Source organism: Sitophilus oryzae, unplaced genomic scaffold (genome assembly GCF_002938485.1).
Source record: "Sitophilus oryzae breed Bouriz unplaced genomic scaffold, Soryzae_2.0 scaffold_179_pilon_pilon, whole genome shotgun sequence".
NCBI lineage: Eukaryota > Metazoa > Arthropoda > Insecta > Coleoptera > Curculionidae > Sitophilus > Sitophilus oryzae.
In genome coordinates this window covers 3315538-3341372 of record NW_022146501.1, presented here as the reverse complement: position 1 = coordinate 3341372, position 25835 = coordinate 3315538, and the positions used below count along the sequence as shown (strand labels likewise).

The window sequence follows — 25835 nt, the reverse complement described above, 5'->3', positions numbered from 1 at the left end:
TTTAGATTAAGAATCTAGTGATAATAATGATAATAATAATAATCTAAATAATAACGTATTGCAGTAGGGTAATGTCAAATAAAACAATATTAGAAACATCCTAAAAAGTGACAGCGGCCGACTAGATTTTTTCCTAAAAAAATTACAGCTGCCCACTAGATTCTTTATCTAAAAATGTTTTTTGTCCTGACATGTAATGCTTTACATTTTATTTTTTAATTTCAAATCGGTGAGTTTCAAAAAAACACAAGAGATAAAAAAGTTTCTAAATAAACTAAACTATCAAAATTAATTTTTTTTGCATGTGTTTGATAAGATTTTTCTTTAAATTTCATTAACAAGAATGATAGGGGTAGTTTATTTCAACCCGTTCCACTCATTTTAAAAAAGTGAAAAAATTACCAGAAAGTGTGTTTTCATAACAGTAATGCTTCCGTAAAATTTATTAGTCTATCTCTTTTCGTTTTCAAGATAAAAAATAAAAACATTATTTTTCCGCCATCTTTGTACCGCGATATCTCCCTAATGGTTGACTTTTGACCCAACGTTTATAAAGCAAACTACCCTTTATTTTGAACAAGGAATCGCCCCCTGAAGTTTTTCGCATTTGTTTTGAAACACCCTGTATATCAACATAAAACGAGATGTAATTAACGACATACCATCGTAACAACGGCTATTTTAGACACGTCTAGGCTTACTTATTTCACTAAGATTTATAAAAAAAATTCTTTGCCTCGGGTACAGATACCGCCACGTTTTGGAAATAGCTCAAAATGAAACAAAATTGAACCGGGCAACCAAAATCGCCAAAAAAATCCCCCTAAAACATTTTAAGGCGCTTTTAAGAATCGAAAGTAGTTCGACACAAACCAAAGCGGTTCAAGACAACTGGAAATAAATCGAAATGCTTCGAAGAGTTCTCCGCATAGTGTAGAGGCTATTTAACGATTAACTTAAGGATTTTGTAAGCAATAAAACGTCACGAATGGTATTTTTATGTAAATATTAAATACTTTTTTATAATTTCTAGTAGCAGGTTTATTGATAATATTAAATTTTGTTTTTTTGTTTAAGTTTTATGAAGTTACTTGTAGTAAAACTCTGTACCTTAGAACATGAATTAAGTTCATCTATGTTTCTATGAAAAAACATCTCTAAAACTATTAATTTTTTACTGTATTCTAAAAAACCTAATCTATCTATAAAGTATATGAAGAACTTTTTATTTCAGCTAAATAGATTTTAAATCTGCTTAAATTGCTATTCTAAATGTTGTTCCACATGGAGCGGAAGATCGGTCCGACGCGATAGCCATCCTTGCGCGGACGTTAAATGAAAAACGTAGTTTCACATGTGCAGATTGCCAACATAGGTGAAAGTACTCCGTCGTACCTTAAAAATACACACGACGGTCCGCGCGGACGGTCCACTTCATGTGAAACAGCACTAAAAAACTAGAAATAAAAAAGAAGCTCGCATGCGCCATACTTACATTTGCCGTTGAAGTAAGTTTTGCCACACGGCCTTAAGTTCAGTCGTAGGCGCGCGCAGGATCACAGTTTTCCGGTTGGAGTTTTTCCGGGGGGTTCGGCTAAGGTCCGGTCCACAGTGGACAGTAGGGCTGGACGCTAGTTTGTTCGCGTCCGCGTTGACGCATATCCGAAATTCGTTTTCTATGACAAACATCATAATATTGAAATACATAAAATGCAATAAATCTTAAAATTATTGCTCAAATCGTTGTTAAAAATCTTAAGTTGTTTTTTTTAGATGGATTGGCAAAAGTAACCTAGATATAAGAAGTATCGTGGCATAACTTTGTGTGATGCTAGTATATAGGTTCCAGCGTTAAGTGTACCGTGTACCTACCTTTTTTCCTAACATCAAAAAACATATCTGTAATGTGAACTAAAGGCAGCGGATCTTCTGTAATAAAAAGTACCCTATCCCTGGAAGCTTTGGCGAATAGCAGCATGTCGCTGAAGAGCAACGTCCAGTACTGTCGGACGTTTCGACCTTCCACCCTGCTCAGATCGCCACCAAATATCCATTGGCGGCCCGGTTTGTTTAAAACAAAAGGCTGCAAAAATGTTATAATTATTAAGTTGATTTATTCTTAATAAAATATAATAATAATTTTCTCAAAATATGTTATGTTCAACATGACTAAAATGGAATATTTACCTTACACTTAGTAAAAACTAATCTATTTTCTAAATCTTGGACTGATAGCAAAGGTCTACCTTCACCACACGGTTCCATTAGACCTCCTTCCGATGTTATTTCTCTATACGTTACCTAAAAGATAAAACCATAAATTTAAACTAACATAAAACAAAAAATATGTACAAAACATACTTTAGGTTGTACTTTCTAGGTAATTTTTTAGGTTGTAGGCATTTTGATCTAAATTATATACATAAAAATAACTTGATCTTACTTGCAAATCGTGAACAATTTGGTTTATCACAGGAAAATCTTCATGGTTTGATTTCGTATGACCTTGGACGGCCGTGAGAATTTTTAAAACTTCCCTATAATGTTCTAAAGGTTTGTGAATAAATGTAGTAAGATCTGGTCTTCGTCTTGGGATGGTGGGACATTGAACAAACCTAGAAGAAAAACAAGCTTGTTCTAAATTTTTCATTTTTTTCAAACTCGTCAATTATATGATGATATATGGCATGTTTTGTGGTATACAAAACTAGAGCAAAACCTGTGCAAAATACAGAAACTGTCATGCATCTGCATCACGGGAGCTATAAGAAGTAATACGATAATGATCAGAATGGTCATTGATGGATACAATTCTGGGAGAATAATTGTCAGCTCAGAAGCTTTGAATTTGGACACCCTCAAAAAAAAAAATTCCCCTACCCCAACTCTCAGTGAATGAAGTACCAAGAATGTACAACTTTGAGAAACACTTCACTGTCGCATTGAGCAATAAAAAGAATTGGAAAGGGAGAAATGTTTGCTCCATACCATAACGTGGTACACTGATGCTTCCAAAACCAATTACCGAATACTCCGTTAAATGCTCCGAACCAACGGCACCTACCCCAGCGTCCTTCAGGCGGAAATCTGTGCTATCAAAAGATGCGTACAACTTATCATAGATAGGTCAAGCGGTGTTAAAATCAATCAACTCAGTAACAATCAATTTAAGGTTGTTCAAAGAAGGCCTAGAGAAGCTGAACAAATTTGGCAAAGAAAATAAAGTCCTACTCCTACTCTGGGTGTCAGCCCATCAAGGGATAGAAGGCAATGAAAAAGCAAACGATCTGGGTAGAAAAGGAGCAAAAACTCGACTAACTGGACCAGAACCGTTCCGCTTCCCAATTGGAAACCAACTTAAAGCAGAACTCAAGAACCTGGAAGACTCCATCCGTAACCTGGAATGGGAATCCTCCAAAGGTCTAAGACACTCGAAGAAATTCTTTAAGATTTACGACCTAGAAAAATTAAAGATTTTCCTTGATTTAAGTAAGAACAATCTTCAGTTTTTAACAAGTCATTGTCTCCTCAATGAACAGCTCAGTATTTTGAAGCTAAAAAATAACGGCGAATGCCAGATGCTGTGGTTGTAAAATAAAGAAACACCAGAACACTTCATCACTGAGTGCGCCGAAACGATAATCATTCGTACCATAAACTTTGGTACGACTGATGTCGGAGATGGAGAAGTAACCTCTGTAAAACCATCCCAGATAATGGCTTTGGTCAAAGCCCTGAGACTGTATATTGAGTTATAATGCCTTGCTTGTTTTCGTGGATTGAAATAGACGTAATACACAAAATCACAGGGTAAGGACACACAGTGTAAAAGAGATGTCAAGTACTCACAACAATTGTATAAATATACAGCTATAGTAAACTATAAGCCCAGTAAAAACTATATCTTTGTTCTTACCTAACAAAATCTGAGTTGCTATTCTTCATTTTACTCGCTAGCACGCAATCAGCTTTTTTAATACCGGCACAGTATTTCTTATAAGCTGATGTCATTTCGTGTAGCTTACATCTATACACCCTACAAAGCAGGCCAGTGTCCATTTCACCATCCTCGTGAACCAGATGGTCTAAGATATCTTCAGTTATCCTGAGAAGCTACCAAAGATTAAAAACATAGTCAATTAAAGGATTTTCAGTGGACATGGTCGATTAATTTTATTATCAACATCGATAGCTTTAAAGGAAAAGTAGTTATTTTTATACAAGACGATAAAATGGTATTTTATCGTCCACCGAAAAGATTTCGGGAGACGATAATGCAATTTTATCGTCGTGTATAAAACAATATTTTTTTCCATAGCGAGTTCGTTTAAAAAAATATTCAGAAATTATTATTTCAAGGATTTTGTTATGAGTGGAAAAAATATTGTGCTGGGTTGGCATTGGTTTCTATGTAATTTGACAAATAAATAAAGCTGTCTCTTTAGTTGTCAGTTTTGAGTCAATATTTTTTAATTCTCTTTCGTGCCGATTGCTGATTGAATTGGAGACAGAAATGGCTCAAAACGAAATAAGTAAATTACCAACAGATATTCAGACTGAGGCGACAAACGCCATATCCAAACTACTTCCATTTAAATCCCAAATACAGTTCGTCTGCTGGGTCTGTGTCTATGAAAGGAATGCGGACAAAAAACATTTAAATAAACAGCAATATATTTTATACGTCGACTTCACGAGTACGTCACCGCAAATCGCTCCGCCCACTCATTTTATGGGCTACTTGCAAATTTGTCGAATTTTTATTGATGGGACGCGTCGTCTAATTTTTTACGAAAAACATCGAGAGAATATCGTTTCCCCTCTCACGAATACCCCGTAGCCACAGAACGGATAGACGTACTGTAACTTATGAGAGAAAAGGAATATAAAAATTTTCAAAAATGGAAGCAATTAAAAAACGTGCGAGAAGAAATAAAGTTTTTAACCTATCCTCGCTGTTAAAGTACTATTTTATCTACTATTTTTGATAGATATAAGGCAATTTTAACAGTTGCTATGGAAAAAAAAGTTTTTCTATTTGTTAAGAGTACTGCAAATATATTTGTAGGGCATTATTATACTGTAGTAAACACATTTGTATAAAGCAACACATGTATGTCAATTACATAAAGTATGAAGAACTTACTTCCTCACAATTTTGAAACAATATTCGATGTTCTGAAGGAGTTATTAGGTCTCTTCTCTCAGCTAACGATGAGACGAATCGTGTTATTGCAAACTGTAGTGCCGTTGCGTATTGTTGCTCTTTAGCTATCAACTGATACATGGTACGTTTTCTACTCTCTTCAGGGTTAGATATAGGTTTCTGTAAAAGATACTTAAATTGATCATAACTGGTGTTATTATATTTATTAATTTTTTAACATAGAATCAGTAATACAACATTATTATTGTTTACGTTATATAAAAGCACAGCTTAATCAATACCAGCTGGTCAGCCTCTTTGCTACTTTTTCTGCCGCACAAGTTAGTCGAATCTCAATCTCATGTTTAGTGTTCGATCGACTTTATTTTTTAAATACGGACCTCCAAAATCTAATGATCTATAAGCGATACCAAATAAACTTTTAATTACGTCATCATTGTTGCCAACCATGGACATATTCGGCGCCGGGCTGACTAACTGGAATTTAAATTTTCCGCTGGCGATTCAGGTGGTAGCTCTGCTGTAGTAAATGTCAAGTTGCCACATATATTTAATTTTTTCCTGACATTGTCATTCGTTTTGATGGCCTTTTATGTCCGTTAAGTGTTGTTAAGAAGATGAATTTTATTGATGTAAATAATAACCATTTTATATATTTATAATTAATTCGTTTTTATTTCCTAAAATATTTTGATTAAAAGAAAATATGTAAAAGCCGGCAACGCTGTCTTAGTCAAGCTGATAATCACGTGACTAAAAGTTTATTTGGTATATGTACAGTGTATATAAGATGGTGTATAATAATGAACATTGCCATAAAAGGCAATGTGTGGGACAGAGATGGTTATAGGTATCATTTTATTTATAGTGATTGTAAAAAACAATCAACAACACTGTTTTTTTTCTGTTAGGACAAAATAAGCAGTCATTGCGTTAAACAAATAAAAAAACAACAAACTCAAAATCAAAGTAGTATATTTTACATAAAATAAAATAAATTAACAGAATTCAAAAAAATGAGCCAAACAAATAGCAAGAAGAAACATAAATTCAAAATAAAAAATAATAATAAAAATGTACACCAAGCGAAACTCAAACGTTTTTAAACGAAAGTGAAACTGTACAAGTGTATATTTTTATAAATAAATGTATAAATTGTAAATGGTAAGAGCAAAGCAATATCTAACGATAAAGTAAACTATATACAATAAAAATAAATTAAATAAATAAGTATAACAAATTAAAATTATAATTTCTAACTAATTAATACTGGCCTAAATGTCAATTTAGGAATAGGTTTATGGCAACATAAGTAGGATTGAACGTTTTAAGCAAATACAACTGTTAATTATATACTTCTTTTTAATATATTTACGTATTTAAAGACTTTTTTTTATTCGTCTGCAACTGCAGCACTAAGAAAATACATTTACATTTTCGTCATTTTTTCAGCATTATTTCTGCAATCTTATTTACATAAATAAGCGATAATGGGCATTATGATCTATATTACAAGGCATTATATGATCTACAGTATATCCCCGGATTGCCTTTACAAGATGAAAAACTTTTTTATTAATGACATTTTGAGAAAAATGCATTCTTCATAAAAATATTTGCTTGTTTTAAAATAGTTAATCCAGTTTAGATCCATTTTAGAGAAAATTAAGAAAAACATATACAGGATGAGTCTTAAATAAGCGCAAATATTTTCAGCGGTGGTATATTTCGACCCCAGGAACACGTCTATGAGGTTTTTTCGCAAAAAAAAAGATGTCGAAAATCGTGCATTTTCTTTTAAATTTCCCTGTATATTTTTCGAAAACTTTTTAGAACTGCCTGTTTACCGCAAATTTTCCCACGGTATAATCTCTGATATTACCATAGTTACAGCTTTACAGTTCGTCTGTTGGATCTGTGTCTATGAAAGGAATGCGGACAAAAAACATTTAAATAAACAGCAATATATTTTATACGTCGACTTGAGGAGTACGTCACCGCAAATCGCTTCGCCCACTCATTTTATTGGCTACTTGCAAATTTGTCGAATTTTTATTGATGTGACGCGTCGTCTAATTTTTTACGAAAAACATCGAGAGAATATCGTTTCCCCTCTCACGGATACCCCGTAGCCAGAGAACGGACAGACGTACTGTACTCTATGGTTACGGTACTAAAAGGGATGCAAATACAGTAAAAATCCGGTGGCTCTCAAAATTTTTTCAAAAAAAATCATTTTGTTTTATTTTTCAAACTTAAATAACTCGGTTATTTTGGACTTATCTGAAAAATTGTAAAGAGAAAATATGTTTCTTTTATCGAGATCTACCAGCCCTGAAAATATTTGCATTTATTTAAGACTCACCCGGTATATTAATATTGTTATAATATTGTATTTCTTTTAAAAAGTTTTATCAAAATGGGGAATTTAGATATGTTTACGTTTCTGTGTGTTTTAAACTTGTGTAGTCAATGAGAAAATTTTTGGAATATTAGGCTCCATCCCAGTCAAGACTTTAACTTAAAATAAATAATAAATTTAACAGCTGTATTCACCTAAGTTACCTAGAAAAAAACGCGTTAACAAAAATTACTCTGATAACGAATGTACGATACTGATAACGATACGGACAATGTACGTAATTTTAGTCAGATTGAGAGCACTATATCATTTCTGAAAATGGTGAAACTTTTTGCGAAGTATAGACTGGTATTTTGGAATATTATATCCAGAATTTTACATCTAAAAAAACATTTATTGGGTGATCATTATACAGATTAAAATAATAAATACTTTTTTAGGCTTAAAAACTTACCGAACCTACATTTGAAAATTTTTGTGTCTATTTTACTTTTGCCTAGTGATTCCTCAATAGAAAAGGAAAATAGTTCCTATAAATATAGGTTCAGAAATACATAGTTTTAAAGATACAAGATGTTAAAACTTGTTTGAAAAAAAAAAGTTTTTTTGTAATTTTTCTTAAACACCATTATTTTTTTTTAAATTTTCTGTAGGTAGCACTGAATAATATAAATTGTAATTTGTGTCAAGTATTTTAATACTTTGAAATTTTTTTTTGTTACAAATTGTAATTCATTTTTTTATCAGGGTCAACCTTTATTAAGGTCAACAATTATTAGGAACAAACCTAAAACAGCCTCTATACTATTCTCGAAATGTTTCTGGAAATACTTTCAGAAGTAAATTGTTATAAAAATTAGTTCCCACGTTTCGTGAAATTGATCGAGACGGTTATCATATACTTGTTATACTAAGGACTGGCAAAGGTTAGTCTTGGGTCGAAATTTTCGTATGTAAGAAGAGTACAATGCGTTTATAATGTATTGAACAAAGACAGGATAGTAAACACGTTGCCGAACGTATGAAATAAACCGAGAAACTGTGCACATCGCTAAGAGACGTGGAAGGGGATATAGCAGATTTGTCGCAGTTGACCGGTCGACCCAATCAATACCTCTGTCAGTACTTAAAGTTCTAGGGAAAGGTGTACGTCATGCGTTCAGCTTCACGATTTAATTACGTCTCGTGATACTTAATTTGTTTATTTATTAACGAGTCGTTGTAATTTTCCCTATAGCTTGAATTTTTTTAAGTGCAACCTAGAAACACTTGCATTTTTGGTAAAAATAAATGGAATTGAGTGGGTGTTCGATAGTGGTCGCGCTATTAGAACTCTGTATTCAAAAATCAATACCTCGAAATCTATTAGAAATAATAGATTGTAGTTTTTTCAAGAACTTTGTTAATATTTCTGCTGTATTTTATTTGTAGACAGTATGTGAAAATCTTTATCAATAAAAAAATTACACGATTGCTGAAAATTGCTATGTTCTAAAAGTAAATGGATGGATTGTTTACAATTTTTGAATAGAAAAAAACAACCTTATCGAATTTTTCTTATGTAAACATATTGTAAAATATCCGATGTTGAAAATAAAAAAAAGTTTCAATATCTAAAGTGGTTCTTGAGTTATGGCCTGTTATGTGTTAAAAAGTTGAGTTTTTAAATTATCGCGATTTCTGACTTTTTCTCGTTATAAAAAAAATGACACCCTAACGATATCCTTATAATTCCATTTGAGATGCTCAGAAACATGTCTAATGATTTTATCTAGTTATCTCTTGAAAAAAAAAGTCTTTTAAAAATAAACGGTTTGCGATCGTGATTTTACTTTACTTGATAGGGGAAGGCGTATCGGCAACGCCGCAACAGCACACGTCGCGCGTCGCATCGGTCGGTCGCATTTCTCTCACTCCGACTTAATAAGATCCCTATGCGATTTACTTCCACACATGTAAATGCCGACCCAAAAGTAACTGTTGCCAGCACGGTATACTAATTCATTTTAAAGGCGGACTCTGACGACTCGTGTACATGGCAAGTATTTCTTATTGGCATACAGGGTTCGGCGGGAATGCGACGTAGCTCCTATAATAAATAACTTCTGAAATTCTGTATAGATGTCCAACGCACCGTGTATACCCTGTATACCAGTTACAAATGTTTTTCAAGTACACGAGTGGTGAGAATCCGCTTCAATGAAATTGAATAATAAATATATTGTAATTCTATTCCTGCAGATTGAGTGAAAAATTTTGTTCTTAAATATCTACTATACGCTCTTAAATATCTACTATATATCTACTTAAACGCGTGTTCAAATATTAATCTTGTGGAATATATATCAACATAAAACGAGATGTAATTAACGAAATATCATCGTAACAACAGCTATTTTAGAAACGTCTAGATTTACTTATTTCACTGAGATTTATGAAAAAAAAGTCCTTTGCCTCGGGTACAGATACCGCCACGTTTTGGAAATAACTCAAAATGAAATAAAATTGAACGAGGCAACAGGAAACGCCAAAAAATCCCCCCACACCCTCCTCACGAGTAGTTTCCTGGCACTTTTAAGAATCGAAAGTAGGTCGAGGCAAACCGAAGTGGGAGACCTTCACCTGCTTCTCTGTGTTCTCTGCATAGTGTAGAGGCTGTTTAATGTTAAATGTTATAAAGTTCTCAATCTGACTTAAATTTTTGTCTGAAATTTCGTCTTCGAGTGTGTATTAGCAGCAAAAAGGTTACTATAACAAAAAGCATATCCGTTTTTATCTCAAAATTAAATCACTTCTTTCACACATTCAACCTCTTCATCAAAATTACACTATGAGGCCGTCACCAACCTCCGAACTGAAGGTGACCTGGGGGAGGTTCAGTTTCCGCCTACGATAGTCGACCGAGGCCGTATTCGTCGAGCACACTGTCGAAGGCCTACGAGGCTGAAAAGCGACCGTCGTCGCGGTGCTGCTCGGTATGTTGACGTTGCTGTCAGTTCGAAGAGAACTGGGCGCGATCAGGGTGGTGGATTTTTGGAGCATACTAGGCACGGATCCGTTGCGCGAAGGGTTCCTCCGGAATATTTCCAGGGTTAATTGACTGCCGTAGGATCTGGAACAAAAGAAAATGTCAATTTTATTATGTCAGATTGGTATTTTTAATCCAATTTAATTGTGTGAGTCAAAATGGAAGCGTATTTTGAGTATTTTTTATAATCATAATAGTGTTTAGATTAGGTAAATAATATGCATAGAGTTCTATTTAAAATAATTATACAGGGTCCGGCAATAGTGCGTCGGGCATCTGTAGCTCCTAGAATAAAAACCTGGGAATTTTGTTTAAATGCCAGCCTAAAATATGTACTAGGAATATATTACAGGAAAATATTTTAACTTCTCTAGGATGGCTCAAAAAAGTGTGAGGGGATCAAGATGATTTTTTTAGTGGAACACCCTGTATATTATTGCATTTTTGGCTTCCTTTTAGATCGCTTTTCATAATCCTAAGATATGGGTAAATATGTTTCAATAGTTTCAGAGATATTAATAAGTAAATAAAAAATATATGTTTTTCAACCTTTTAAAAAAAATAGATTCAAAAGATGTTCAAAATTCTACGCCAAACTTTCTAAAATTTAAAATAATTTTTCTTGGTTTTTTTAAATGTTCACCAATAATCACCTTGTATATTATTGTTTAATAGATGAAAAATTAAGAATTGAACATTACTTGTATTTAAACTATTTCAAAAATTTTGACGGTTTCACAGATATTCACTATTTTATATTTCAAATGGCATTTTCCACAGTAAATTTTTATCAAAGCCACCCAATGATTTTTCTCTTGTACCGTATGATCGAATAAAAACGGCGTCAGCGATGGCTATGAAATGAAGATCGCTGTCATTTCATATGTAAATTTATATGGGAAATGTCATCGATCGTCATTTCCAAGCCAACTGGACGCTGTTTTTATTCGATCATACGGTATTTTAGGTACCGTTGAAAAAGCCATATGAAATAATAACGCGAGTATCTGCAAAACCGTTAAAAATTTTGAAATAACTGCTTTAAATACAAAAAATTTTCTTTTTAATTCTCCATTTAATAAAAAATAATATACAGGATGTTCCATTTAAAAAAAAAACAAGAAAAATTATTTTATATTTCAGAAAGTTTGGTGTAGAATTTTAAACACCCTGTATGTTTTAAGATTACGATATTTATAGCGAAGTAGGTATAGACCAAGAACAGTTAACCTAATAGGACTGCTCATTCAGCCAAAAGTGTCCGCCAGGTGCACGCGAAAACTACTCGCTTTGTGACGTCATTGTAGCCCTTGTCATGGTTATTAGTCCTTATCCGGCAACCAATAATACACACACGTGCATTATTGGTTACCGAATGCAAAACGTTCATTATTTAGTTTATTTATTTAAACACCTTATATGTATGCAGTATAGAAAATTAACTGTATAAATCGTATTAAATGCTCGGATAATGCATTTTTAAGAACAGCAGTTCCCAGCATCACCTTTTGCAAGCATTCTTTTTAGAGTACTTCCATATTTTGCTTTAAAATAATTAATAAACAAAATCGTGGGCACTTAGTATGCACTTTGTCACAATCTACAACACAAAATGAACGTATTTATACACTCTATAGCTCGAAAAACTTTAAAGACACCTTTTTCATATTTAAAATTAACAAAATAATTAACTCAAAATTTCTCAGCTGTTATTTTTATAAGTTTACCATAGGCAACTAATAATACACACTATAATGACAAGGCCACGAAGGCTTTGACAAGGGCTACAATGACGTCATAACTGTCAGCTGAAGCGCGGGAAGAGGCGAATACGTACTTTAGGTTTGCGTATAAACAAAATTTCTAACTTTTTTATTATAGAAGCTACAGATGCCCGAGGCACTATTACCGGACCCTCTATACCGGGTGCGCCTCAAAAATGGCTCACCCCTATTTTTTAACTGACCAGGATAAGACACTAACAACATTAGACGATAAAATCTGTTTTTCCGAGGCTCCTTGATTAAAAGTTAGTGTTTTTAACACAGCAACGGCGTTCTAAATTGAAATTTAAAATGCAATTTTGTTTTAAGCGAAAATGTCAACAGTTGACATATATACCTCCTTATTTTAGGTCATTTTCTATGGAATAATGTAAAAAAATACCGAGGGTGTCATTTAAAAATCAAAAGTTGTAGTAATTTCCAGTGAAACAGGAAGTAACCAAAAACAATTGAATACGTCATTCAGTCCTAATTTATGTAATATACTAACATACCAAACCTCGTTTTTTTTTTACCTAAAAAATAAAAAAGTTATAGGGGTGAGCCACTTTTGAGACGCACCCGGTATAATATTCAAAACTTTTTAATTTACATTCATCTAGCCCTCTGACATAGAAAAAAGAACGAATAATTTGATGAAATCTTCACGTTTTTGCGGTTTAACTTTCAAATCCGCTTAAAACCGTCATTTCCTTCCAGAAATAACTTAATTACTTCCTTCGTCAAGTGTCAAAGCGCGATGACGACAAAAGTAATCTATCATTTTCCAGAAAGTCGCGTAGTAAACAGGTTAGGTTCGCCAAAAATTGCCTTTTCGTGCCCTGCAAGGCCCTAAATTGAATTATTCACCAGTGCGAACTTCCGAATAGTTTCACGCAAATCCGCCCAATCATTTTCATCACCTATATTATTTATTTTTAATAATATACTTCGTCTCCTCTAATATGGTTTGAGAATGATTGCTCTTTGTGCTTCGTTCTGGTATATTATCGATATTAGAATAAATTTAATCGTTTCTGTATTATATTTTGTTAGAATGGTCTTTGATAATATGCAGAAGCCCGTGTCTCCATTTTACGGTTGCGGCTGAATTAATCTCTCAGTTACTTTGTTGAATATTTTAGTTTCTATGATGCTACAGCTCTACTTAACCAACGCATCTTCGAAAGTACCCATTTCTATACTTTTGCGCTCAAATTTTTTTGTACGAAGTGTACAAAAAGCGGTTCTGTAAAGAACAATTTTTGACTGTAAGGTCTGCTAGCAAAACATTTTAAGCAATTAGAGGTATCACAACACAATTCACTTAAACCAAAAACTGATAATACAAAACTAGGGTGGGCAAAGATTGGACGAGTCGTTCATTTGAACGAGTATTAAAAATGAATCGTGTGATTCGATTCAGTGCTTAGAATACGCCCATATAGCACGTCCAAATGAAATTACGTTTCTACAAGGGAGACACATGAGAAATAACATATGTTAAAGTGAACCTAAGTGTTCATCTAGTTCTAACATATACATATGAGTTACACGCAGGTTTATATTGATAGAATTGTGTGATACAGTGTTTATTAGTTGTATACCGTATGCACTCAAGATTCTAAAGAGTTTTTTGTAACGTAACAAATAATTATTAAAATGATGAAATCTGACGTCGGTATATGAGACATACAATGTATAAGTCATACGTATGTGTGATACTTCGTATCATAGTTGTGCCTATAGTACACACCTTGTAAAAATGTGACGTATACACATAATATAAATATCTATATAGACACTTTGTAATAGTGTACTGTTGTGTCTACATTCTAGCATGAAATGAAGGTGTGCGCATGCGCGGATAGCCTCAGCGTAGATACACCGACCAAGTGTATCTTATGTGTCCTCTCTCCTTTCTCCTTTCTAGGAGTGGTATGTGTTAGCAGCCATTATTGTTTTATAATTCGGAAGCTCTATATAAATGTTCTGTTTGTGTGTAGTTTAAAAGAGATTTTAAGGTAAGTACAAGTTTTTAATTACCTTGTTACACCTTCCTAAGAGTATTATTAATATTATAGCAGCGACTCTTCTCTTACTCAATACCCAATTTACCAAATTTTGACTCCAATGAATGAAAACTCCAAATATTCTCCTATAATGATAACGAGGTTAGCTGAGTTAGCTCTGCAATATAATTTTTTTTAATTTGGAAATAATAAAAATCTAAATGGACAAGAGAATGAAAGATTTAAACACTTCAAAGAACTTCTTACACTGATATTCGATAAGTTGTTATGGATCAATATACAGATGTGTTTAATATTCAATAATCAGTTTCATATAAAATTTAAGGGTGAGATTGTTAATCTGGAAATAAAATACAAAGTCCAACAGAGTGCTCGATGGATGAGTATGCTAATAAACCAACTGCTTGGAAGGAAAAGAGGAGAAAAAAATGACTAAACGAAGTCCACCAAATCGTGGTGATATACCAGTGTTTACCATTTTAGTATGTTGTTATACTAGGTTATCTATATTAACTTATGTTAACTTATATTTTTAATACATTTTGATATATATTCTGTTCTTTTACAGTGTTTTCTTGCTCCTGATCCCTGCAGTGTAAATAATTATTATTATTGTGTTATTTGCGCTATTGCGTTCCATGATATAAAGAAATATAAGAATCTTATTTTTTAACCATTTAATCCATTTGATGGAAGAAAAATGGTACATTTAATACAAAACAAAAATGGAACAATTTTAAGGCTACTTCTCTTGAACTTACGATCGAGATACTTTTGGAAAATACGTAAGTTTTGCCTTCCTAATTTTCGTTCTAAAAAGATATAATTGGTATCATTGAATAAATATTTCTTAAAAAGAACGAAAAGTTAGGCATCAAAACTTGTATTACTTCCTAAATTCGTTCATAAGAAGTAGTTTTATCTAGCACAAGATGTATATACTAAGCAAAATACATACGTATACACGCGGTAGTCACAACTGCAATGTGTAAACATAGTTTAAACGTAATACACAAGCACTGTATATCCTACGGCACACTGTGTATCCCTTACTTTGTGTATACGTAAATGCTATACTGTGGCTACATTGTGAGGCGGACGTTTAACCTTTGTGCATACGTGTTGAACTACAATGTGTAAACGTAGCATATTTACATCGGGGGAATTGTGTCACCCTGTGTCTACATCTAATAATGTAAACACATCGTAAATGTGATTTGATGTGCTGTATGGGCGGTTCGTTCAATTGAATCGTAGCCAGCACGGATTCATAAGAGTCGTGAGAATTGATTCATTGCTTGCAATACGGTTCACTCAATCGTGGCCGGCACGGATTCATAAGATTTGAACGATGAGCCGTAAAAAAGAATCGTGAGAATTGAATCGGATCATAATGCGATCGTTCGTTCAAAGAGTCGTGAGAATTGATTTATTGCTTACAATACGGTTCGTTCAATTGAATCGTGGCCAGCATGGATCCATAAGATTTGAACGATGAGACGTAAAAAAGAATCGTGAAAATTGAATCGGATCACAATGCAATCGTTCGTTTCTACGGCGCGGCGGTGATATAGGCACAGAGTCAAGCACCAATATGTAGACTTGAACAAAAGCCCTAAACAAACATCATGCGCATAAAATGCAAACGATAAGAATGTTATTTACAAGAAAAAAACTTATTTATACTGTACTTAGTACGGGTGTATCTGTAAGATATTTAATTTTTACGTTAATATTTTTGTTAAAATAGTATTACCGACTATAAACCATTGAATGTCGGACTAAAAGACGAAATCGTATTTTTATGCAACTCCAAATAAATATTGTTGGCCTCAGCTCAATATGATAAAAAAAACGGCGTCAGCAATGGTTGTAAAATAAAAATCGCTGTCATTTTATATGTAAAATTATATGGGCAATGTCATCGATGTTCATTTCCAAACCAATGGAAATGAACTGGATGGAAAAAATGTGTTGATAATTTAATATTATTAAATAATAATTTGTAAAATGATCAATTCAATTACGCTAGTGTCACAAAGTGTTAAAAAACAAATGAAAGAAGTGTAAGTATATTTCTTTTTTGGTACCTTAAGTAATTGTCCGATCAAATTATCGCCGGTAGTGCCAGTTACGATTCTCGTTTTTATGAAACGTAAATTGTGTATGTGGTTTGTTCAAATGAACGAATCGTAGGAGTCAATTCAATATGGGAAATTGAATCGTGTGATTCGACTCACTAAAAATAATCGTAATGCCCATCACTAGTGGCAACTTGACATTTTTTACATCAAAGCTACCACTTGAATCGCCAGCGAGAAATTTAAATTCCAATTAGTCAGCCCGGCACCGAATATGTCCATGCTTGGCAACAATGTATTTAATAATCGTGCCCTCGATGACGTAACTAAAAATTGATTTGCTATTGCTTATATGTATAAATTAATTTCAGTTAAATTGTGTAAATTAATGAAGTTAATATAAATATAAATTCTGATAATTAAATATTACTTTTGTTTATTTTCTATTCACTCATAAATAATAATCATCCTAATTAATCTCTTCCGAGGACTTTAAAATTCTGCTAAATTTTTTCCACGGCGTTTTCTATTAAATAAAAGAAATTGGCCTCATTATTAGAAAATTAAATTATTTATTATTAGATTTCTTGATAATTCAAAACGAATTATCGTTAGATAATTCAAAACGAATTATCGTTATGCCGTAACAACGGTGATTTTGTTAATCAACGAGAGATTTTATTAATTCCTAATGAAATTTCATTGAATTCAATTCCAACCTTAATTGGTTTTTATTCGCTTTGGTCTGTATTGATTTATTTATTTGCGCTTTTAATTTAATAATTTTTTCTAAACTGAAATTAAATCAATGCCATTTGCTAGTTCTATAAAGATATTTTTATTTTTTAAACCTTATATAATTAAAATATTCTTGGTTGGTTAGGCATATTTGTATACGACTTTGAACCAAGGAAGAAGTCTGATTATATTCATGTATTAGAGGGCTTTTCTGAGCATTTCATCATCATCATCATCATTTTCAGCTTATTCAACCATTTCCAATTATGGTGTAGACTATTAGCATAGTTCTAACATCCCTTACTTTAGTTTTTCCTAAGGGATGTTAGAAGTGAAGTAGCAAAATTGAAATGGAAGTTTGCCGGTCACAATGTCAGGCAGAAGGATGATCGATGGAACAAATGCATCGTAAACTGGAGGCCCTGGGAGAATAGAAGAAGTAGAGGAAGATCCCAAATGAAATGGGCGGACGATCTGAGGAAACATGCACGCACAAGATGGATGAGCACGGCGACAGAGAGGGAAGAGTGGAAGAGATTGGGGGAGGCCTGTGTCCAACGATGGACCGAAGAGGCTGAATAGATAAATAGATTAACATAATTAGATACTCTCTTTGTAGTTGGGCCCATTGCTGTGTCTTGTTGGCTATGTCGGTCCAAGTTATCACTGCTAATTTCCTAATATCATGGTCCCATTTCAGGTTCAGTCTTCTGTTCTGGGTACCATGCTGTAATTCTTGTGGTCCATCTACTGTTCGTTCTTCTTGACAGGTGTCCTGCCCATTGCCACTTGACGGATTCGACTACCAGTCATGACTTATGACTGGTAATACACAATTAATTTTTTCCTTCTGTTTTTATATATTCCTCTCACTATTTCAATTTTTATTTTGTGATGACCTCGGTTAAGGGTATTGTGGCGGGTTGCTGTTGGCTGCCTCCGCAGCTGTGCTAGACGAAGCCCACAATCCTGGGCGACTTTAGTTCTTGGCTGCAAATTGGGGTCTTAGGCTCCCGTTTGCTCCTTTTGTTTTCATCATCTGTTTTTTTTTTCATCTACTAGGTTACAGACGGTACCTCGTGCGTCGTTTGCTTCCTGGTTTATATTTTTTGGGATCGTTGTCATCGCTTGCTGATTCCTTACCATACTGATGATGCTGGAAGGCAGTTACACTAGTGTACACTGATGTAGGTGTGGTTGTTGTGTGTGAGTGTGAATGTCTACAACAGTGTACATTGGTGTATACGGTTACGAGTTTGTTGAGGGCTTGCCGATTAATTTTTTCCTTCTGTTTAGTGTTTGATACCAATTAAAAGTTTTAGTTACTTAATATCGGGCGCAATTTTTAAATTCGTTGTTGCCAACCATGAATATATTCGGCACCGGTCTGAATAACTGGAATTTAAATTTCCCGCTGGAGATTCAGGTGGTAGCTCTGCTGTAAAAAATGTCAAGTTGCCACATTTATTTATTTATTTCCTGACATTGTCATTCGGTTTGACACTTTAGTTTTGTATTACGAGTTTTTGGTTTAAATAGATAGTGCTGTGATACTTTAAGCTTAAAAATGTTTAAAAAGCAGACGTTGCGATCGCACATTGTTCTTTCTAGAACCTCTTTTAATGCGAAGTGTACAAGATAGCTTAACAGCCGTAAAAAACTCATCGCAACTTTATTAGAATATTTTGAACGGGAATTTATGTTCCATAAGTGCTGTTCAGCAGGTGAGTTTTGTTGATGTAAATAATAACTGTTTATATATTAAAAAATAATTTATTTTTGTTTCCTAAAATGTTTTGATTAAAAGAAAATATGTAAAAGCAACGCTGTGCCGGGGAAGGTTAATCACATGACTAAAAGTTTATTTGATAGGAACTATAGTTGGTTTATCCTGTACAGAAAAGCTTGTAAAAAGCTTGGCTTTACACTGAAAATATTATGATTAATCCTCACCTAATGAGATTAAGGATATCGATCTCGGGCATCATGACCACGTTATTCTTATCCACGAAAATGATGTAGTCTCCTGGCAGGATGCCCGCCCGGTCAGCGGGCAGTCCCTTTTCCACCCTTTCGATTCTCGGAGGGTGGGTCCACACCACCGAGAAGCCGAAGCCGGACTTGGGAGGCCTGACCAGACGCTTGGTCTGCGTGAACGGTGTCCTGGAATCAAAAAAAAAAAAAGAAAAATGAGAAAATATTTAAAAAAAAAGAAAAGAAATGGGACAATCTGTACAAAAAAACTTTTTTGTAAAACTTAAATCATGAACGCTAATCGCATTTGCACCGCAATATACTAGTTGGCTTCATGTCAGACTTAATAAGGATTAACTTTAGCTTAGGTGCGATATAATTACACACAATCCGATATTCCTCAGTTCACAGAATCATAAAATAAAATACTGTAGAATTTCTTTATTAAATAATCTATAACCGCTATAGTTATACAGGTTGTTTAAAAAAACATGAACATTTTTATATCAGCATAGATCTGATTCTGCTTTGTTTCGTAGCTGAGGAGTCTACTTTTTTCCAGTTTATTATAATTTGCTTCTAAGCTCCTCTAGCGATTCGAATGATATTTTTAGGTTACCTAATTATAACATAATTTTATGCTAAAAAAGTGTCGACAAACTCACCAGGGCAGGGGGTCAAATTCAACGAGCGTAACCATAGTTTCTCGATATATAATTACATACAAGGTATGATTTAAATCTTTTTATATTATTTGGAACGTTTTAAAAAAATTATTTGCCGCGTTTAAAAAAAATAACCAAACGTGCTCTCTCGCCACGAAAGGTGTCATTTTTACTCCTAATAAAACAATATACTATAGATTTTTTTGGAAATATACTATAGCTTATGTAAATTTAACAGTTCAGATTGATTTATTACGTAAACAACACTATTTCTTTCCATTCTTTCTAGCGCCATTGCGTCGAAATTCTTCCGAAACTGTAAATTTAAATATCCGTACTAACCTCCCGAATTTATTTCCAGTGGCTTTTCTCTGCATAGCCGCTGGAATGGCGTCGGGGCCCTCGGTCGGATCCAGCTCCAGGTATCTAAGGAATAAGTTCTCGTCTGCATGTTTCTGCTGCTCGCTTAATATGGCTTTATTACTTGACCTAGAAAGAAATAGAATAATTAGAACATACTTCCCTACTTTACAATGCTAAAAAAAGGTGTAGTTTTATTATAAAGAAAACGGCGTCAAAGAAGGCTGGGGAATAAAAATCGATTATAATTTTGGCGAGGTCAAACCCTAGACATCATTTATATGGCCCGTACTCTTCTTTATTTTTTAATGGCGCTACTGCCAGTTGGACTTATGAAAGTTGTAATTTATTTTATATTGAGTAAAAATGAATTCCAGAAAAAATATTTTTTTCAAATAGATTTGTGTCTGGAAATATTCTATCCTTTTTTAATCATTATATAATTAGTGTTAATTTTTGACAAGTTTTATGTCAATTTTTAGTAAAAGACCATCGATTTCCCAGCTATCTTTGACGCCGTTTTCTTCTCGATCATACGGTAGCAAAAAGAATTGAGTCTCATAGTTCTACGAATTATGCACGAAATAATTCAATTCTAATCTTTCAGAATAAAACTGCTGCATTATGAGAATTATTTATCATGTTAAACAATCTCTTTAATAGAAATTTACGTAATAAGTCTGATAAATCAACTTTTTACAGTATGAGTTGACTTACAGACAAATGACTGCAGACATACATTGATGCAGACAAATGACTTACAATGTTTTATTTCATAATCTTTGATTAAAGCCTATATTTTTAAATAATTGTGTATTTTTTAATCCCCTTGTGCATGTTTTGATACTATTATATTTACTGGAAGACACATTATCTGTATCTTGAAATCTTCAAATAAATAAATAAATCAAATTCATGTACGTCAATTGAAACGTCAAATAAAACTGTCAAACATGGAAGTTCATGATGTCGCTTCCATCTCTAATGCATGAATATATTCGATATCAATTAAACTTTTAGTTACGTAATCGAGGGCGCGATTTTTAATTCATTGTTGCCAACCATGAACATATTCGGCGCCCGGCTGTCTAACTGGAATTTAAATTTCCCACTGGGGATTCAGGTAGTAGCTGTGCTGTAAAAAATATCTGTAAAAACATTGTGCGCGTTCAGGGAACTGACTGTTTTGGCATGTAAAAAGAGACCGTTTACGGAAACCGCTTACTCAGCCACTCAGCCGCTGACCGTCCCTGAACGCGCCCATTATTATTCGTTTTGACACTTTAAAAAAAAATGAATGAATTGTGTCGTGATACTTTAAGCTTAAAATTTTTTACTAGCAGACCTTGCAGTCGAACATTGTTCTTTTTAGAATCTCTTTTATATAGTGCGAAGTGTACAAGATAGCTTAATAGCCGTAAAAAACTCATCGCAACTTTATTAGAATATTTTGAACGGGAAAGCAGTAGTAATGGCCCTTTATGTCCCTTAAGTGCTGTTAAGAAAGTGAGTTTTGTTAATGTAAATAATAACAGTTTATATATTTATAATTAATTAATTTTTCTTTCCTAAAATATTTAGATTAAACAAAAACATGTAAAAGTGGGCAACACTAGTGCCCGTCAAGCTTAATCACGTGGCTAAAAATTTATTTGATATGAACTATACATGGTTAGCATCTTTTTATTCAAAATATATGCTTTAAACATTAACCAATATAAGCAGTTTTGTTGTTTTTTAACCTATTTAGTTACCTTTTTAGATCGTTATCTATGCCATCCAAGCTCAATATCTCCTCAGTGACACTGCCGCACCCTTCCTGGCTGTTCTCGCCCATGTCGCTGACTTGCCGGTGACAGGTCACCTGAAAGTCGCTGTCCACGAATTCATTGGAGATCAGCACGTTACCCAATCGACCTTCGGATTGAGGAAGCAAACGATAGGATCCTTCGATAACCTGGAAAAATTAATAAAGAAATGTTAGTCATGAACTAACAAGTTGTGCAGAAATTGTGTGTGCAAGTTGTGTAAGATAATAATTTGTTAAATAAGTACACATTAAATTATTTATAATATACGGTAATCGCAAAACATATTCCGATATTTATCAATCATATCGAAATTGACACTAAAACCTATAAACTCGACGCAAAATGTTTAAATTTGTTGTATAATTTAAGATATCGAACCGCTCTTTATTTTACTTCATAGAGCAAATGATTGTAACAGATACTTTATTTAGATTAAAGCTGCATAAATTAGTTTAAAACGATTTTTTTATCGCCATGTTGGTTACATTGCGCCGCGATCAGCAACGTTGTCGTTTATTATTTGACAATTATCATAATGTCAGTCATTATTTTGTATAATACCGTGTTGTTGTTGAATCTTTGGGAGTAATTCTCATTTTTTGCCGATTTTCGTAGTCTTTTTTCTAAAAATTGCACTTTTAAGCACAAACAGTTCTTTTAAGAACTAAATTTTCGAGATTTTTTATTGAATTTCTTGAAATTGTGTGTCGAAAACATGCCGAAGCATTTAAACAGTTGAAGCAAAGAGCTTGTAGCTTTCCTGATAAACTATTTTGAACGAGAACGTGACAATAAAGGTCCTTTATTACGCTCGACTGCAGTCAGAGAAGTAAGTTTGATTGGTAAGCACATTATACCACCACAGATTATAGAGATTATAATCTTTGTTTTTTGTTTTTTGTTTTTCGTGGTTCCAATTTTCGGAATCGGGCACTAGTTAGGTGACTAGTTTGCGCACATAGCACGCCCACTTATGGCCTCTAAAATTGTGCACAGCGCCTGACCGGCACAGTTATTAGAGAGATATCGGAAAACCGAATAGCGTCATCCAATATTTACGCGTAACTTATCATGGTTACGATATGCGCGAGTCAATTTTCAACGCAACACCCGCTAATAACGTTACAGCCTCACGTAATTTGCGGATCAATTACATCAAGCGCTCTTTCTAAATAACCTCTGATAACGTTTAAAAATTGCTTAAATGGGCATGTGCGGGTATTTGACAACCGGAGCCGGCCGGCGAGATCTTTTATTTTAGGTTATGTTTGAATTGTTTTGAATTTTTGCTTTAGTTTTATTAGGTAATTTGATATTTAAGTAGCTGGGATTAGCTTTAATTAAATAAATATGACCCAAAATATGGATTTCACCTCTTCCAATACTAATGAACCTATAAAGAGTCTTAGGTTTACAGCAGATGACGACTTAGCCCTTCTAAGAGAATTTGTTGCTTGTTGCCCTAAACCCACTGGCAGACGTTGAACAATAAAGCCCTGGAAATAAGCACTTTAGCCCTTTAGTTTTAAAATACCTAGTAAACAAAACAATTTCAAAGTTTCAAATTCAAAGTTAGGTTAAGTTTAAATAGCGGACGCGACGCGATCAAAATTCTTTCCGATCCGATAACTATAAATGAAGAGAGTTAATACCGCCTCACGTAAAGGAAATAACACCTGGCCTTATTAACATCCATGCACGCTATTCGGTTTAGCGATATCTCTCTATTACGCTGTTTATTGTTATTTTACGCGAGTTTATTTTTGCGCACAGAAAATTTGACTCGTTTGCACATCGTCATAAAAAACAATTTTCGTACCACGAATTAGGGACAAGATTTTTATCTGTATACTTATAGGATACCTAATCTGAGATACCACTTTCAAAGTTATTTCTACTTATGTCGATTTGGAGCGAGTAGCTGCTGCCTAAAATTTAAATATTGTTACTGCGAGTGTTAGTGACTACTATTAATAAATAAATTAATTACTAAAACATTAATTATTAAATTAAAAATAAAACGTAAAAATCTTTAAATATGATATAATTGTTTCCTAATTTTACATTAAGATTCACCTCATAATCCATCACAATCTTGTACGTGCATCGAAAATTTTCTTTAAAATTTAATATAGTAATAAGAATAATTTTTGTTACTGCGACCAAATATAAGATAATTCGTACAATTTGGAAAATTATTTATCAGCAAATTTTACAAATTAAAAAAAAATGTTTTTAGATTTTTATTCGTTTAATGTATCTCCAGTAAATAAATACAAAATACGTTAGAACGCGTAACTGAGCTTTCTACTCTAATAAAGAAATATTTGCTTTTGGCAACGAGCTCGAGACTTGAGATATGTTTTTGGTGGAGATTGAAAAACTTTTCCTGAATAGAGACTGCGGTATTTTCAGTGTATCCCCGTGCAAACGTCCCTATATAAATTTTAAAGTTTCGAATTTATGCACACGTGGCGCTGGCATCTGATATAATGTGAGTGAGACATAAAAGAGTATAGGGTATTCTGTAGGAACAACATTATAAAACTATAGAGGAAGTTCTTAGGTATATAGTTAGGTTTACGAAAAAAATTACAGAAATAAATTAAATTTATTATAATGATAGTTTCACGGTTTTTGGATTTTTGCAACTACAGTATATACAGGGTGGTCCATACTGTTTTGAAGAGTAATAACTTTTTGTCCGTACCTGTATAAGACTACTGAGTAAAAAAACATACATTTCCCTGATTTGTTACGTAAAAAATGTCTCTTGGTAAAAAAAACCGTTGTCAAGATATTTAGAATGGAAATAGTCAATACAAGTCATTATTGACAAAAAATAAACACGTTGAGTAGATAGTTATTTGACTGAAATAATAAATTTGGGAAATGTTTATTTCTTTAAATTAGTCATAAATTTTTCAGCCAAAAATTGATGATAAAACAGTTTCTGTTGAACTTTTAGCACAAAACCATTTCAAATTTATGATTTCAGTCTAATAACTATTTAGTCAACATGTTTAATTTATGTCAATGATGACAGGTATTGATAATTTCGATTACAAATATCTCGAGAACCATTAATCGGCAGCGATTGTTACCAAGAGGCCTTTTTTACGTAAAAAACGTCGTAAATGTATATTTTTTACTCTATGGTTTTATACAGGTACGGACGCAAACTTATTATACTTCAAACCAGTTAAAAACTATGTAGGTTGCGCCATCTACAAATAGGAGTCATATTGACATCAAAATCGCATTTCTCATGTCAAAAACTCCTAGATACCAATTTTCATCGAAATGTTGACGTTACTTCAAAAATTATTTGGAAAAAATCGAAATAAAAATGAAACTTCTTCACCCTGTATCTGCGAAGCTAAGCGTTTTGGGATATATATTTATACGAACTTTTTTACTTATTTTTATCTGCAGAATATGCTGACGAAGTTTCCGGAATACAGTTCGGACCACTCTTTATATTAATTTTAATTAATAGGAAAATGAAAATTTACTACGTCACTGGTTTTGTTACACACACATTTGTTAAAAATCCATTAATCGTATCAAAAGATATGTTATTACACAGTGTATCTTGTCTAAAACTATAAAGGGGATATTTTAGCTCGTTTAAGTAACATCTTTGCTGGAACAAAAAAAGCCGGTTTTCCTGGAAACCCCAGACGGAAATTAGGCTTGCCTTCCGGGCGATTTTCCTCATGCAGGAAATTGAACGTTTCGTCAAATATACAACGACCGCTTTTTCCAATCTATTTCGCCATCTTTGAATGGCTGACGACTGACGTAATTGGCCGGAGATTAACTGTTAATTAAAATAAGGCCCAATTTTATT

The 25835-nt window shown here is 33.4% G+C and overlaps 1 protein-coding gene across 1 annotated transcript in view; it reads right to left on the bottom strand.

Annotated features, from left to right (window-relative positions):
- The window catches only part of LOC115882842, a 142410-nt gene that overhangs the window by 31316 nt on the left and 85259 nt on the right, over positions 1–25835 (bottom strand). Inside the window, exons 6-15 of the mRNA XM_030901091.1 lie at positions 21926–22128; positions 20154–20300; positions 19126–19335; positions 10377–10641; positions 5147–5326; positions 3917–4113; positions 2444–2615; positions 2188–2301; positions 1873–2083; positions 1496–1676 (exon numbers count right to left, since the gene is read on the bottom strand). Coding sequence (XP_030756951.1) covers positions 1496–1676; positions 1873–2083; positions 2188–2301; positions 2444–2615; positions 3917–4113; positions 5147–5326; positions 10377–10641; positions 19126–19335; positions 20154–20300; positions 21926–22128 — 1880 coding nt within the window. The remainder of the gene's footprint in view (positions 1–1495; positions 1677–1872; positions 2084–2187; positions 2302–2443; positions 2616–3916; positions 4114–5146; positions 5327–10376; positions 10642–19125; positions 19336–20153; positions 20301–21925; positions 22129–25835) is intronic.